At 65.4% G+C, this 15881-nt stretch overlaps 1 protein-coding gene across 2 annotated transcripts; it reads left to right on the plus strand.

The window, feature by feature from the left end:
* Positions 1-2793: 2793 nt before the first annotated feature.
* DBNL (drebrin like) lies at positions 2794-15254 on the plus strand. Of its 2 annotated transcripts, none has more exons than XM_077789282.2 (14): positions 2794-2895; positions 3265-3320; positions 4988-5100; positions 5862-5936; positions 6186-6332; positions 6786-6863; positions 8072-8223; positions 8908-8962; positions 9422-9481; positions 10581-10683; positions 11814-11918; positions 12959-13062; positions 13929-14034; positions 14312-15254. In XM_077789282.2, the coding sequence occupies exons 1-14, from the start codon at positions 2813-2815 to the stop codon at positions 14449-14451; spliced, it is 1377 nt and encodes a 458-aa protein (XP_077645408.1). In that variant the 5' UTR covers positions 2794-2812; the 3' UTR covers positions 14452-15254. The 2 variants fall into 2 exon arrangements, with proteins under 2 accessions (XP_077645408.1, XP_085415519.1); XM_085559393.1 differs by having other exon boundaries at positions 8075-8223.
* Positions 15255-15881: the final 627 nt, after the last annotated feature.

Consider the following 15881-nt stretch of genomic DNA (forward strand, 5'->3'; position numbering starts at 1 on the left):
GGGGTGCACGCACCCCCTTTGTGTGCTCCGCGGGGCGGGAGAGCCCGCGTCCCACCGGGGGACCCACCCCACCCATGGGTGTCCCCACGCCGGAGCGGCCCCAGCCCACCCCGGTGCCCCCGTCCCTCGCCCCAGGAAGGCGCAGAGGGCCGTGCCCATCCCTCCCCACGCTGGGAGCGGGGTCCTGCCCTGACGGGACCGGCCGGCGGGACAGACTCATCCGAAAAGCCTTTTCCCCCTTTTATTTTTTTATTATTTTTCACAGGGTGGGCTCGTTCCCGCATGGCAGGCGCTTGCGGGGCTGGTGGGGTGGCACCAAGCGGGGTTTAATCCATCACCTCCAGACGTTGTCTCTGTCCCGTGCCACCACCCACAGCCCGACCGTGAACCCCGATCTCCAGCCATCTCCAGCCCCCAAACCCCTGGGGCCACCAGACTCCACCGCCCCCCGGCCGCCCCTCGCTCCGCGCCACAAAGGTTCTTCAGTTGCTTTGCCTGAAATACTTCATGAAAAGGCTTTTGTACCATCGAAATCGCTGGTGACCCCGGTCCCCCCTGCCCAAGATTCCCAAGGAAAAGCAGGAGGCAGCTGCGGGGGGTCGTGCCGGCTGGCCCTTCCCGCTCCCAGCCCTCCAGATGTTTTATTGCCCTGCGTTTAATTAACATTTCCAGCCACGTGCTGAATGGGGAGCTCACATCTGCCCCTTCTCCCCAGACAGCTCCTTGTTTAGGGGCGCATGGAGTAGGGGTGTGGAAACGTCCGGGGGTCTGTGTGAGTCCCACCATGCTAAAAATTATAAATAATCACCTTATGCATTATTTTTGCCCCTATTTCCCGTAAATAACCTGGGATGAATCCTGAAGGCGTGAGGAGGGGGCTGGTTCCCAGCAGGGAACGTGTTGGGCGTGAATGTCCCGCTCCCCTGGTGCCTCGAAGCTTTGCCCTCCTACGACCTCCTAAATCATAAAAAAGGCAGCCCTGCAGTTTTGGGGTGTTTCCCACCATTTTTGTAGGTGGAGAGCTGCCTCCAAGGGTTCCATCCAGCAGGAGCTGACACTCCCGGTGCTCCGGGGTCATGGGGTGGAGCGGGTGAGGGGTGTAAGGTGGGACCCTCGGGCACCCCAGGACCTTCAGCCACCTCGGGACCCCCGGACACCCCAGGACCCTCCGCTGTTCCTCCAGCCGCGGTCTGGAAGTCGGGACCCCAGGACTTTGAGGTGCCTCAGGACCCTCGGGCACCCCAGGACCCTCCATTCCCCCTCTCCCACCCCACCCCATTCCCCCAGACTCATTTTTCCCCGGGAGCTGGGGACCATCCCTACCTCTGGGGACAAGCTGGGCTCTGGGGGGCTCCTTGCCCCCACCTCACCCTCCCGGGGCACGGAGAGCTCGGCCCCGTTCTTCCCCCGTGCGTGAAGGTGGTGGGGGGCTCACCGGGGAGCTGCTCCCCCCGTGGCCCCGCGGGGGATGGGGGAGCTGAGACGCCGCAGGATTTTTGGGGGGAATCCCCCCTTCCATTTCCCCGTCCTTGCTGCTCTCCCAGCTTTAGGGAGCCCCGCGGGTGGAGGAAGGCTCGGGGGGAGAAAGGGGGCCCGGCCGGCGCTTCCCCCGCGGTGCCGGCCGGGTGTGGGCGGCGGGGGGACAATGAGCCGCTAATGTCCCATTAACACCTCCGGGGCCGCCGCCGCTCCCTCCCGCAGCCCCCTCCGGTGTCCCCCGGCTGCCCCCCGAGAGCGCCGCTCCGGGAGGGTCATCGCCACGGCGGGGCGAGCGGCACCATTTTGATAACTGGGGCTGAAACTGAGACGCATTTACAGCCCCAAAAAGCCCCGGTACCCTCCGACATCCCCGCTGTGCCCCTCCTCAGGCTGGGAAATGGGGGAAACCCCGAAAAAGGCGATTTTCTGCCCCCGGGGCCGCGGGAGCGCTGCGCGGGCTGCGGGCGGTGCTGCCGGGGCTGCGCTGCCGCAGAGAACCCCGAGAACCGGGGCGGCTGTCCCGGGACAGCGCGGGATGGGGTCCCCGAGAACCGGGACAAGGCGGGATGGGGTCCCCGAGAACCGGGACAAGGCGGGATGGGGTCCCCGAGAACCGGGACAGCGCGGGATGGGGTCCCCGAGAACCGGAGCTGCGGGACCCCGCTGGGCGGGGGTCTCCCAGAATCGAACCGGGCCGGGTACCCCGGACCGCCCCGGGGCAGAGGAGCCCCGGGAGCCCCGGGAGCCCCGGGGATGGGGGTCCGCAGGGACCCCGCAAGGGGCGGGGCCTGTCTGTTGGGGGGTCTCCCTGCCGGGGTTTTTGGGGGCGGGCTCTGCAATTTGGGGGGATTCTCGCGCTCGGGGGCGTGGTCTAGCCTCACGGGGGCGTGGCCTGTGAAATTAGGGGCGGGGTCTATGGGCCGTGGGCGTGGCCTGGTGGGGCGGGGCTGCACGGGGCGGGGCCGGTACCGGGGGCGGGGCCGAGGGCGGTACCGGGGGCGGTGCCGGGGGCGGTGCCGGTATCACGGCGGGGCGGTACCGGGGGCGGTACCGGGGGCGGTGCCGGTATCACGGCGGGGCGGTACCGGGGGCGGTACCGGGGGCGGTGCCGGTACACGGCGGGGCGGTACCGGGGGCGGTGCCGGTATCACCCCGGGGCGGTACCGGGGGCGGGGCCGGGGGCGGGGCCGGGGGCGGGGCCGGTACACGGCGGGGCGGTACCGGGGGCGGTACCGGGGGCGGTACCGGTATCACGGCGGGGCGGTGCCGGTATCACCCCGGGGCGGTACCGGGGGCGGTGCCGGTAGCACCGGCGGGCGGAGCGGGCGCGGCCATGGCGCTGAACCTGGCCAAGAACGGGCGGGCGCTGCAGGAGGCCTACGGGAGCGTGGTGGCGGCGGGCAGCCGCACGGACTGGTGCGGGACCGGCACCGGCACCGGGACCGGCACCGGCACCGGGACCGGCACCGGGGATGGGTGGGGATGGGTGGGGGTGGGGGCCGGGACGGGCTCGGGGATGTGGGTGGCGGGTGGGGGATGGGGGTGCGGGGCCATGCGAGGGGGTGGGGAGGGGATGGGGATGGGCGGGGGGGGAGGGCAGGTATGGGCCGGTGGGTCTGGGGGACACGGGGGGATTTGGGGACGGGGTTGGGGGGCTCAGGGGGTCCCCGGGCTGGGGGTGGCGGGTCCCTCTGGGGCTCTGCCCCTCGGGAGGCGCCAGGGGTGTGGGAACACCCCAGATAAGCGCTGTGCTGGCCAAAAATCCCATTTCTGCCTTCATTTTAGGGCTCTCTTCACCTACGAAGGCAACAGCAATGACCTGCGAGTGGCTGGCTCTGGAGGTGAGGATTTTGGGGACCATCCCCCATTTCCAGGTGTCTGGGGCCTGAGATGTCGGGGGGTTTAATCCCCGGGGGTGTTTTGGGGTGCCCATGCTGCTGGGACAGGGCTGGGAGCTGTGTCGGGGTGTCCAGTGGGATTTCAGAGTGAGGGACCTGGAGCAGAGCCTCAGTGCCAGCTCTGCTTCCCCTTTCCTTTCGTTTGCCTCCCTTCCAGGGGATGCAAAGTTTGGATCTTGGCCCCTCTTTGCACCCCTCAAGTATTTTAGATCCCGGATTTAGGCAGGGCCACGTGGTCCTCCAAAGCCACTCACTCATCCAGGCCTCCCTACTCGGTGCTCCTAAATCCCCTCATGTCCAGTTCCCTTCTTCCTGCAGTTCTGTTTTATTTTTTTCATTTTATTTTGTTTTTGTCTGATTCCCACCCAAGCCCCGCTGGCTGTGAAGCCGAAGCCTCCGGGCAGCAGCACCAGGCTGGTTTCCCCACGCTTGGCATTTGCATCTTCTCATCCCTCCCCAGCTTCTCCTGTGATTTCCAAGTGCTTTTCCCAGCCTGTGGAAGTTTCTGGGATGTCCCACAGGTGGAGCCCACGGAGCCAGGGCTTTGGTGCTGGGGAATTCTGTTGAGGAGGACTCTTGTCAAATCCCAGATGGGGTTTTGGGGAATTTTGGGGAGTTTTGGGGAGCTGCAGAGAGCATGCCCCGAGCTCCCCCCAGCCAGCGCTCACCAACCAGCTTCAGACTTCCAACCTTCAACTTCCCTGCCGGGTTTGGAGCCAAATTTAGAGCCAAATCATAAATATTTAATAGGGAGAAGGAAGTGATCGGGTGATGCTGCAGAGCGGAGTGAGCTGTGTTGGTCTCTTTGCTCCTGCCAGGGCTGACAGGGACCAGTGGCTCTTTTCCCACTTTTCAGGGCTCAGCCAGCCCAGCACAGGAGGAACTGTGGTCTGGGGGAATATTTTTGAGATGAGAGTCTGCATTTTTGATGGTTTTCCTCCTTTCCTGGTAGTTATGGATGTAGTGGGGGCAATGCTGGTCCCTTTCCATCGCCCCTGCCTGAGCCCTGTGTGGGATTTTCCCTCTGGGGTTCACTCCCAGGTGCTCAAACCAGCACTGAGACCACTCTAGGTGGGTGTAACAGGGAGGGAGGCGTCGAGGCAGGAGTTTCCCCGTGCTGCCCTGGCAGGACCTTGCCCCGTGCTGCCCTTTTGGTTCCTTCTCTACTTGCAAAGCAGGAACAAGGCTCAGCCAGTTCCTCCGCCACTCCCAGCCCCATTGCCCCGCTCACAGAGGTGCTTCTGAGCCGGGCTTTGTGCAGGAACCTGTGGGCAAAGCTGGCAGCTGCCTGCTCTCATTAAAGCTTCTAATTGACTGAGCGTGAGCAGCTCCTTCCCCTTCTCTCTCAGGCCTGAGATCCAGGATCGGCCCGTGTGGGGTTTGCAAAGGCCCGAGGAAGAGGAGCTGGGTGATGAAGGCTGCTGGGGGTGGCAGTGGGCGAGCAGAGGCGGGGGCTTGGCTCCCACGGGTGGTAAATGCTCAGGCCGTGTTTGCAGAGCAAGCACGGGCTCCGAGCCCCTGGTGAGCCACATCCAGCAGAGCTGGGACGGGGCTGGCTGCTCCCCGCACGCCCGGGGGGCTGCACTCACCCCTCTCCTTCCCCCGGGCAGACGGGGGGCTGCAGGAGATGGTGGAGGAGCTCAACAGCGGGAAGGTGATGTACGGCTTCTGCCGCGTGAAGGATCCCAACTCGGGGCTGCCCAAATACGTCCTGGTCAACTGGGTGAGTGGGGACAGCCCTCGGGGCAGCTGGGGCCAGCCTGGGGAGGACACGGCTCCGGGGACGCCTCCGAGCCCCTTGCAGAGCTCCAGGGGCCCGGGTGAGCTGGGGAGGGGTCCGGGTGAGCTGGGGAGGGGCTCGGGTGAGCTTGGGAGGGGTCCAGGTGAGCTGGGGAAGGGCTCAGGTGAGCTGGGGAGGGGTCCGGGTGAGCTGGGGAAGGGCTCAGGTGAGCTGGGGAGGGGCTCAGGTGAGCTGGGGAGGGGCTCAGGTGAGCTGGGGAGGGGTCCAGGTGAGCTGGGGAGGGGCTCAGGTGAGCTGGGGAGGGGTCCAGGTGAGCTGGGGAAGGGCTCAGGTGAGCTGGGGAAGGGCTCGGGTGAGCTGGGGAAGGGCTCAGGTGAGCTGGGGAGGGGCTCAGGTGAGCTGGGGAAGGGCTCAGGTGAGCTTGGGGAGGGGCCCAGGCTCACATGCAGGTGCTGCAGCCCGAGGGGCTCAGGTGAGCTGGGGAGGGGCCCAGGTGAGCTTGGGGAGGGGCCCAGGCTCACATGCAGGTGCTGCAGCCCTCAGTGCACCCCGAGGGGCCCAGGTGAGCTGGGGAGGGGCTCAGGTGAGCTGGGGGAGGGGCCCAGGCTCACATGCAGGTGCTGCAGCCCGAGGGGCTCAGGTGAGCTGGGGAGGGGCCCAGGTGAGCTTGGGGAGGGGCCCAGGCTCACATGCAGGTGCTGCAGCCCGAGGGGCTCAGGTGAGCTGCCGGTGTCTCCTTGCAGACGGGGGAAGGTGTCAATGACGTGCGGAAAGGAGCCTGTGCCAACCACGTCAGCACCGTGGCCAACTTCCTGAAGGTCTGACCCTGCTCCCCTCAGGCAGCCCCGGATGCTCTGGGTGGGAGGGACCTGAGGCCATCCCTGCCTACCCCCCTGCCGCCCTCAGGGACATCTTCCAGTCCAAAAATCCCTCTGGGTGTTTCCTCCTCCTCGGCAGAAGCCTTTTCCTTCCCTCGGGAGCACAGGCAGGACCTCCCAGGGCAGGGTGGTGGGTCTGGGGGCTCCCAGAGTGACCCCCTGACCGCTGTCCTGGCTCCTCCTGCTCAGGGGGCTCACGTCACCATCAATGCCCGGGCAGAGGAGGACGTGGAGCCCGAGCTCATCATGGAGAAGGTGGCCAAGGCCTCCGGGGCCAACTACAGCTTCCACAAGGAGAGCAGCAAGTTCCAGGACTCGGGGCCCCAGGCTCCCGTGGTCAGTTGGGTCACTGAGGGCTTTTGGGTACCTCTGGGTGGGAGGAAAGGTCTGGGACCGTGTTCATCCCATGGTGGAAGGGGCAGCTCTGTGGATTGTTCAGCCTGGAGGAGGAAGGGAAGGTCCAGGGAGCCCCTTCTGTGCCTGAAGGGGCTCTAGCCCACCCAGTCCCACCCCCTGCCATGGGCAGGGACACCTCCCACTCTCCCAGGTTGCTCCAAGCCCCATCCAGCCTGGCCTTGGGCACTCCCAGGGCACAGCAGCCACCTGTGCCAGGACCAGCAATTCCCTATTTTGGCAACGTGCACATCGCTGGCCTCACCCAGCCCTCCATAAATCGTGGGGCAAAGCATCAGGTTATGGGAACCTCCAAGGGGAGTCCCAGGCTGCGCTGATTTGGGCTGACTTTTGACAAAATATGCCAGAAAGGTGGTTTCTCTGTGCCTTGTTCAGGGCTCTGTGTACCAGAAGACGAACGCGATGTCCGAGATCAAGAGGGTCAATAAGGACAATTTCTGGGCCAAAGCAGAGGTGAGTGAAAGTGCGCCTCGGAGCCAAAGTGGGCTTGGCTGGAGATGATTCTCCAGTTTTTGTTCCGTGTCTGGGAGCTGGGGAGTCCTGCCTGGAATCGGGGATGCAGAGCTGCTGCCGTGGGGTGCTCCGAGAGGAGGGGCTGCGTCCTGAGGGGAAGGGGCTGCCTCATCTCCTTTGGCTCACCTGGATCTGGCTCAGGGCTGGGGAGGGCTGGGATGCACCTCGGCTCTCCTGGCACTCCCAGCCCCTGGCACACCCCAGCTGGGGGAGGAAACGGGGTTTTGGCTCTGCCAGGGCTGCTCCCTCTTTCCTCCCCTTTCACCTTGGCTTTTATGGGGTTAAGCAATAACATGTGAACCTCCTGACTGGAAAAGTGCCCCGGGGTGCACCATGAGCCCCGGGATCTGCCGTGTGCCCCCAGACCCACCATGAGCTCCGGGATCTGCCGTGTGCCCCCAGACTCACCGTGTGCCCCAGGACCCACCGTGTGCCCCCAGACCCACCATGAGCCCCGGGACCCACCGTGTGCCCCAGACCCACCGTGTGCCCCAGACCCACCGTGTGCCCCCAGACCCGCCGTGTGCCCCAGACCCACCCTGAGCCCCGGGACCCACCCTGAGCCCCCAGACCCACCATGAGCCCCGGGACCTGCCGTGTGCCCCAGACCCGCCCTGTGCCCCCAGACCCGTCCTGTGCCCCAGACCCGTCCTGTGCCCCCAGACCCGTCCTGTGCCCCCAGACCCGTCCTGTGCCCCCAGACCCACCATGAGCCCCGGGATCTGCCGTGTGCCCCCAGACCCGCCCTGTGCCCCCAGACCCACCGTGTGCCCCCAGACCCACCGTGTGCCCCCAGACCCGCCATGAGCCCCAGACCCGCCCTGTGCCCCCAGACCCACCCTGTGCCCCAGACCCGCCCTGTGCCCCCAGACCCGCCCTGTGCCCCCAGACCCGCCCTGTGCCCCCAGACCCACCATGAGCCCCAGACCCGCCGTGTGCCCCCAGACCCGCCCTGTGCCCCCAGACCCGCCCTGTGCCCCCAGACCCGCCCTGTGCCCCCAGACCCACCATGAGCCCCAGACCCGCCCTGTGCCCCCAGACCCACCATGAGCCCCGGGTGCAGAGGTTCCCGGGGGGTTCCGGCGCTGGCAGCGGGACCCCCGCCCCGGGGAGCCCCGCCGCCCACGGCCCCGCGCCTCTGCCCTCAGAAGGACGAGGAGAACCGGCGGCTGGAGGAGAAGAGGAGGGCGGAGGAGGAGCGGCAGCGGCTGGAGCGCGAGCGGCGCGAGCGGGAGCTGCAGGAGGCGGCGGGCCGCGAGCAGATGTTCAGAGCCAGATCCAGTGAAATCGAAGCCCAGAAGTGAGTGGGGTTTTGGGGATCAGAGCCTGTCCTGCTCCCTGGGGTCCCTGTGGTCCCCGTCAGTGCCTCTCTGAGCTGCCCCCGCTCCAGCAGAGTTTGTTCCTTAGCGAGTGGTGGATGCCATGCATTTCCCGCTGCGGGGATTGCTGCAGTCCCAGGAAATCTCCTTTAAGAGAACAGATGTGAGGGGATCTCACTCCAGCTGAGGAGGGACTGGCTAACCCCTCATCTCCCTGGCTAACCCCCAAGGAGCTTGGCTGCTGGTCCAGCATCACCCCCGAGTCCCCCTGCCCGTGGATCCTGCTCCAGGACTGCTCTCCCTTCTGCTTACCAAACTCTTGCCTGGCACCCATGGCCCCTGTTTTTGGGGTGTCAGAGGTCCAGGGAGCTCCAAGCCCCACGGGGATGACTCCGGGGAAATCTGCCCATCTCCCATATAGAGATGCTCATGTCCGTATTCCCAAGGAAGAGATTTCCCTGGAATGATCCCACCTCTTGGAGCAGCTCCTGCCCCTCTCCTCGTGCTCCTCTCCTCAAGGAGAGCACCTTGTAGCACCTTGTCTGGCCCTGAAGTGAGGAGGAGCATTACCAAAGTGAGAGATAACCTTTAGGTGCTATTCCCAGGCTCTTGGGGTGGTGAGGTGAGGTCTCAAATCCTCAGTTTTAACCCATTTGTCCCCACAGGAGACTCCAGCAGCAGCAGGAGGCTGAGAACAGGGACAGGGAGCAGCAGCAGTGGGTGAGCTCTGGTGTTGGCCCTAGGCGAGGGTTATCCATGGTGGAGGGGACAAGGCAAGCGGAAATGGCCTCAAGTTGCAGAGGGGAGGTTTAAGTTGGATACTGGGGAAATTCCTTCATGGAAAGGGTTGTCCGGCCCAGGGCAGCGCTGGCACACAGCTGTGTGGCTGTGGCACCTGGGGACGTGGGTCAGTGGTGGCCTTGGCTGTGCTGGCAGCAGCTGGACCTGGTGCTTTCGGAGGCTTTTCCCACCCAAAACCGTTCCACAGCTCCGTGACACCGAGTCCCCGCTCCCAGCCCAGAATTCCCGCGTCTCCCTCCCGGATCCGGGGTTTGCCCCTCATCCCCCTTCCACCGCAGCTCCTGGGGGGCAGAGGGGGCGTGTGGGGGGCAGGGGGCTCTGGCAGGGGGCTGGCGGGGCCGGAGGGCGGCTGGCTGCCCAGCGCTGTCCCCGCCGCAGGAGGAGCGCGCCGAGGAGCGCAGGGGCGTCAGGAGGAGTGAGTCGGTGGAGAAAGCCCAGGTGAGCAGGGCTGGGGCTGCTGGCCCGGGATGGGGATGGGGATGGGGGCTGCTGCCCTGCCCTGGGCTGGGTACAGGGGCTGCTGGCCCTGCCCCGAGCCTGGGGACGGGTACAGGGGCTGCTGGCCCTGCCCCGAGCCTGGGGACGGGTACAGGGGCTGCTGGCCCTGCCCTGGGCTGGGTACAGGGGCTGCTGGCCCTGCCCCGAGCCTGGGGATGGGGCTGCTGGCCCAGGATGGGGATGGGGACGGGGGCTGCTGGCCGTGCCCCGAACCTGGGGACGGGTACAGGGGCTGCTGCCCTGCCCTGAGCCTGGGGACGGGTACAGGGGCTGCTGGCCCTGCCCCGAGCCTGGGGATGGGTACAGGGGCTGCTGGCCCTGCCCCGAGCCTGGGGATGGGTACAGGAGCTGCTGGCCCTGCCCCGAGCCTGGGGATGGGGCTGCTGGCCTGCCCTGGGCCGGGTACAGGGGCTGCTGGCCCTGCCCTGGGCCGGGTACAGGGGCTGCTGGCCCTGCCCCAGCCACTGACCGTGTCCTGGGCCGGGTACAGGGGCTGCTGGCCCTGCCCTGGGCCGGGTACAGGGGCTGCTGGCCCTGCCCTGGGCCGGGTACAGGGGCTGCTGGCCCTTCCCCAGCCACTGACCGTGTCCTGGGACGGGTACAGGGGCTGCTGCCCTGCCCTGGGCCGGGTACAGGGGCTGCTGCCCTGCCCTGGGCCTGGGGATGGGGCTGCTGCCCTGCCCTGCCCTGGGCCGGGTACAGGGGCTGCTGCCCTGCCCCAGCTGCTGGCCCTGCCCTGAGCCTGGGGACGGGTACAGGGGCTGCTGCCCTGCCCTGGGCCGGGTACAGGGGCTGCTGCCCTGCCCCAGCCACTGGCCGTGCCCTGGGACGGGTACAGGGGCTGCTGCCCTGCCCTGGGCCAGGTACAGGGGCTGCTGCCCTGCCCCAGCTGCTGGCCCTGCCCTGAGCCTGGGGACGGGTACAGGGGCTGCTGGCCCTGCCCTGGGCTGGGTACAGGGGCTGCTGCCCTGCCCTGGGCCGGGTAGAGGGGCTGCTGCCCTGCCCCAGCCGCTGGCCCTGACTGGCACCACCCGGGCAGGAGGCGGCCACGCTGATCGCGCAGAGAGCCGTCAACCCCCGCGACATCTTCAAGCAAAGGGAGAGAGCGGGGCCGGGGGACGCGGGGGTGCCGGCACAGCCAGGTACGGCCTGGGGACACGGGGGGTGCTGGGGCGGCCCCGGGCCCCGCTGGGTCTCTGCTGGAGGGGTCCCGGGGGGCAGCGAGGCCACGGGTGCAGCTGACAGCTCTCTGCACACTGATGTTCTCTGCTGGGCTCTGTCCAGCCAGGTTTTAATGACAGAGCACATTTCCCAACTCTGGTTCCCCTTCTGAGCCTTAAAGGTTTTGGTTATTGTTTTTTTTTTAATTCGAGTTTGATCTGTTAAACCACTGTCGCAATCTACCCCGACTGAATGAAATTTCACCCAGATTTTTGCACTGCCCCAGCCAAGCAGAACCTTGTGCTGTAGGAAGAGCCTGATCTGATCTCTCAGATAGAAATCAGGAAGTTTGCAAAGCAGAGCTGAGAGCAGCTGAGGAAGTAGCTGTGACGGGTGCGTGACACCCCTGGGTGACTGCCTCTGCCCCTCCTCCTCATCCTCCTTAGCCCAACCACCTCCAAAGCACCTTGAACTGGTTCAGAATAATCGCTTTCACTTGGTGATGGGAGCATGAATCCTGCTGCCTTGGGCAGGCGAGCCAGGGGTGGCAGAGGAGGGAATGCCACGCTGGGAAAATATCTTTTTGGATGGTTAGGCATCATGAGGAGAGACCGACTTGGAGATGTTTCATTAGGATTTGATGGTTTTCATGGAGGAAAGGGAGATAAATGCCCTGGAGTTGATGAGAGATGAGGGTAGGCAGGAATCTTGGTGCTGGCAGGGCTTGTCTGGGAATTCTGCTCAGCTTTTGTTTGGTTTGGAGGTGGAGATGAGGAGATACCAGCTCAGTCACCTCCTGCCACAGGAAATGCACTGGCAGAAACCAGTTTGCATCATCCCCTCCCAGTCTGATGTCTGAACTTTGGTGCCCTAAAAGTCTCCATGGAGAGCCAGAGGCAGGCCCCTCCAGCTCTTCCCCCTCCTCAAAAAAATCCTTTTAAATATTTTTTTTAATTTTTCATTTTTCCCTCGGCTGCTGCTGTGCCCAGTTGCCAAACTTGTTTCCCTAAGGCAGGATTAGGGCTGGAAAATCCTGCCTGGGAGGGTGGCCGGGCAGTGTGGGGGGCACAGGCGGGCTGGGAGCTGCTGCAGCCCCCTCCTCTCCCCGCAGGGAAGCTGCGCAGCCCCTTCCTGCACAAGGAGCTCAACTCCAGCCCTGCCTCCCCCAGCCCCGACCTCTGGGCGTCCCCCCCGGCCTCCCCAGCACCCGCAGCAGGTACGTGCCTGGCTCCCTGCCTGCCCAAAGCCTTCCTCATCCTCCTCCTCCTCCTCCTCCTCCTCCCCTCGCAGCCGGATCTCACCATTTGGGCATTTGGAGGCCGGGCTGGGAGATTCTGGCTGGTTCCCCCTGGGCTTTGTCTGCAGCCAGGGCTGAGTGTGATGCTGAGGATGAGGGTGGTTCCTGCTCGTGCTCAGCTGAAGGCTCGGTGCCTGGGGGATGAGGATATCTCCTCTGGAATTCGGGCTGGAACTGGGCTCTGTGCACCCCCAGCCTCCCCCCAGACCTGCCCCAGGGGCTCTGGCAGTCAGGCTGGGGCTTTTCCAAAGGGCCCCGGGGCCCAGCCCAGGTGGCTGCACTCCCCTGCAGGAGATTCCCTGCTCCAGAGCTGCTCTGGGCTCTTTCCTGCTGGCAGTGAGGTGGATGGGAGACTGGGAATTGGGAATTGTTCCCTGGCAGGGTGGGCAGCCCTGGCACAGGTTCCCAGAGCAGCTGTGGTGCCCCTGGATCCCTGGCAGTGCCCAGGGCCAGGCTGGACAGGGGTTTGGAGCAGCCTGGGAGGGTGGGAGGCGTCCCTGCCCAGCCACTTGCCAGTGGTCAGGGCAGGAAGGAATTCCAGGAAGGGCTGGCTGCGCCCACAGGTCTCCCTGGGTGCTGTGGGTGGCACTGAGGGCTGGCCTTGTCCCCAGATCATGGTTTTGCTTGGGTGGGATCTCAGAGACCACCTAGTTCCACCTGTCCCTGGAGCAGGGACGTGCTGGGCTCCAGCTCCGCTGTCCCCAGGCCACTGTCGCCACTAGATGCTGCTCTTGGCCAGGACCTCTGCTCCAGCCCTTCCCCTCCCCGGGAAGCTCTCCATCGTGAGCGATGCATCCCTTCCCTGTCAGAGGCAGCTCTCTCCCGTGTCCTTTGCCCGCTCCCCAGAGCCCTGCTCGCTCCCTGCCCTGGCTGGATGTCCCAGGGACACCCGGCTCGCAGCCTGGGCCAGCTGAGGGACAGGGCATGGCTCTGGGGACAGGTCCCTTGTTCCTCCCTAGGACGAGACTCTGGGTGCAATTCTGGTGTGCCAGGGTCCCACGTGGAGGAGAATCTGTACGAGGAGCCTCCGGAGCCCTCAGCCATCTACGAGGAGCCCCCCCAGGTGAGTTCTGGGATCTGTGTGGGAGCTGTGGCTTGTCCCATCCCTAGGACGAGCCTGGAACACTTTTGGGGCTGAAATCATAGGAAAATCTGGGGTTTCTGGCAGAACCCCAGAGCCCAGGTGTGCTCAGGAGGCGCCTGGGTGGCAGAGGGGTGCTGCTGTGTCCCTTCCCAGTGCTCCCAGTGGGGGACACTGGTGCTGAGGCCCTGGCACCCCTCCTGCACCCCAGGGCTGCTGTAGCTGTTGTCAGTGCCACGTGCCAGAACCACTGTGGGGAGAGGATCCATCAGCCTCTTTCACAGCCCTTCCTCCTCCTCCTGCTTCTCTGCACACCTGGACCACTGGCGTTGGCAATCCCAGTCATTCATTCCTGGTGCATCCAGGGCTCTCCAGTGGCTCCTTGTGGGGCTGGGCTGTGCTGCCCTGGGCCCCCTCTGGTTTCCCCTGTGCTCACCAAACCATCCAAGCCTTTTCTCCTTCTGGAAGCGTGCAGCAGGTTCCAAAGGATTCCGGAGGAGATGGGCTCAGTGACCCTCAGCCTTTCCCAAGGAAAGCAAACCACAGCCAGCCCAGGTGCTGGCAGAAACGCTTCAGAAGCTGGAGCTCACCTCCTGTGCTGCAGCAGGGATCCCCGGGGTCCAGGGGTGTCTGCCGCTGCTCCCCGGTGTTTCCATGGGATGAGATCTGGCAGACACGTGGCACAGCTTCCCTGGAGCCCAGGCTTTATTCCAGAGGGCACCTGGGGCCTCCAGCCAGGGGTCCCCCGGCCTCGGGGGGCTGATGGACATTCCTGGGCACTGGACGCTGCTGTTCTCTTCCCTCCCGCTGCTTTCCTGGTAATTCCTGCTCTCCTCTCCTTCCTGAAGGAGCAAGTTGACGATGCCAAATACGACTACAGGGTGGAGTACCAGGAGCCCCTGGACCTGGCGGGGAAGGGGCTCTGTGCCCGGGCACTCTATGACTACCAGGCTGGTGAGACCCTCAGAGCCACTGTCCTTGTCCTGTCCCTCCCTCCCTTGGCCCGAGTCCCTCTCCAGCTCTCCTGGAGCCCCTGCAGGCACTGGGAGGGGCTCCAAGATTTCCCTGGAGCTTTCTCTGCTCCAGGTGAGCATTCCCAGCTCCAGAGCAGAGGGGCTCCAGCCCCTGGAGCACCTCCATAGACTCCCCCAGCAGCTCCACCTCCCTGGGCAGCCCCGGGCTGGGGTGGCTCAGGTGCTCTGAGCCCACTCCCCTCTCTGTCCCGCTGCAGCTGATGACACCGAGATCTCCTTTGATCCCGAGAACATCATCACCAACATCGAGATGATCGACGAGGGCTGGTGGCGCGGCTACGGCCCCGACGGCCACTTCGGGATGTTCCCGGCCAACTACGTGGAACTGATCGAGTAGGGGGGCTGCTGGGGGGCTCCAGACCCCGAGACCACCCAGCTCCTGCCCGACTCTCCAAACGACACGTGGCTTTTTCTTCTCCTCCATTTCTCTCTGTCTCTCAGTGAAGTGCCATTCCCCAGCCCCCGGGCGCTGCCCCCTGGCCCCCATAGCTGCCCTTGGGTGGGGGAAGGAAGGGTCCCATCCCAGCTGGGGAGGAGGGCGTGACAAATCCCTCATGGGAATTTTCAGGGAATAAATTTACCTCCCCCCTTTGCTCCCTCCCACCCCGTGACCTTGGACCTGCTGCAGCCACACTGGAGAAGCCATTTTCCCAATTTTGTATTTTTGGAAAAGCTCATCAGAATGATTTTGGGATCCTGCAGGGTCTGACATGACCAGGACAGGTGAATCCTGGCCCTGTTCCCCAGCACCCTGAGCACACTCAGCTTGCCACGTGTGACCCTGTGTTCTCCCTGCTCTCCCCATTGTTCCCTCACCCCAAACATGCTCCGGGGATTTGAACTGGGAGCGAAAACCCCCCCTGCAGCGCAGCTCCAGCCCGGCCAAGCGCGTGGGACCCCCCTCCCCACCCCCAGACTCACTGTGAACAAGGAAAAGCCCAGCCCAGCCCCTCCCTCTCCGAGTTTCCTGCCCTGGTGTCACTTTAGGAATAGAAGGAGGGAAGGGGTTGGGGGGTCCCAGCTCAGCCACCCCTCCTGCAGGTGCTGGGGGGCTTCTCCGAGTCCCTCCCCCGAGCTCCTCCTTCTCCTTGCTCCCCCCGGGCTCTCCCCAGCAAGAATAAAAGGGCTTTTCTTTGGTGATGGATGCAGCAGGATGCCGGTGGGAGCCGGGGCGGGACGCCAGGGGTTTGGTGTCGGTAATGCCAGACTCGGGAGGTGCAGTGGGGCCCCCCCAGCTCCCGGCAGGCCCCGGCATCGTTGGACAGTGAGTCACGGCCGGGGGGCCACGCGTGTGCCGAGGGGGGATCACGCATGTGACGATGCTGGCGGCCTGAGCCGCCACGTGGCCCTGCCACCGCCGGGGCCCGGGGAGCCTGCAGGGCCGGGCGGGTGGGGGGACACCCGGTGTGCCCCCAGTGTCACCCCAGTGCAGGGGGAGGCACCCAGTGCACCCCCAGTGTCACCCCAGCGCAGGGGGGGACACCCAGTGCACCCCCAGCATCACCCCAGTGCAGGGGGGGACACCCAGTGCACCCCCAGTGCAGGGCCGGGCGGGTGGGGGGACACCCAGTGCACCCCCAGTGTCACCCCAGTGCAGAGGGGGACACCCAGTGCACCCCCAGCATCACCCCAGTGCAGGGGGGGACACCCAGTGCACCCCCAGTGCAGGGCCGGGCGGGTGGGGGGACACCCAGTGCACCCCCAGTGTCACCCCAGTGCAGGGGGGGACACCCGGTGCACCCCCAGCATCACCCCCAGCGCAGGGCC

This window comes from Lonchura striata, chromosome 22, assembly GCF_050655825.1.
Source record: "Lonchura striata isolate lonStrDom1 chromosome 22, ASM5065582v1, whole genome shotgun sequence".
Classification (NCBI taxonomy): Eukaryota; Metazoa; Chordata; class Aves; order Passeriformes; family Estrildidae; genus Lonchura; species Lonchura striata.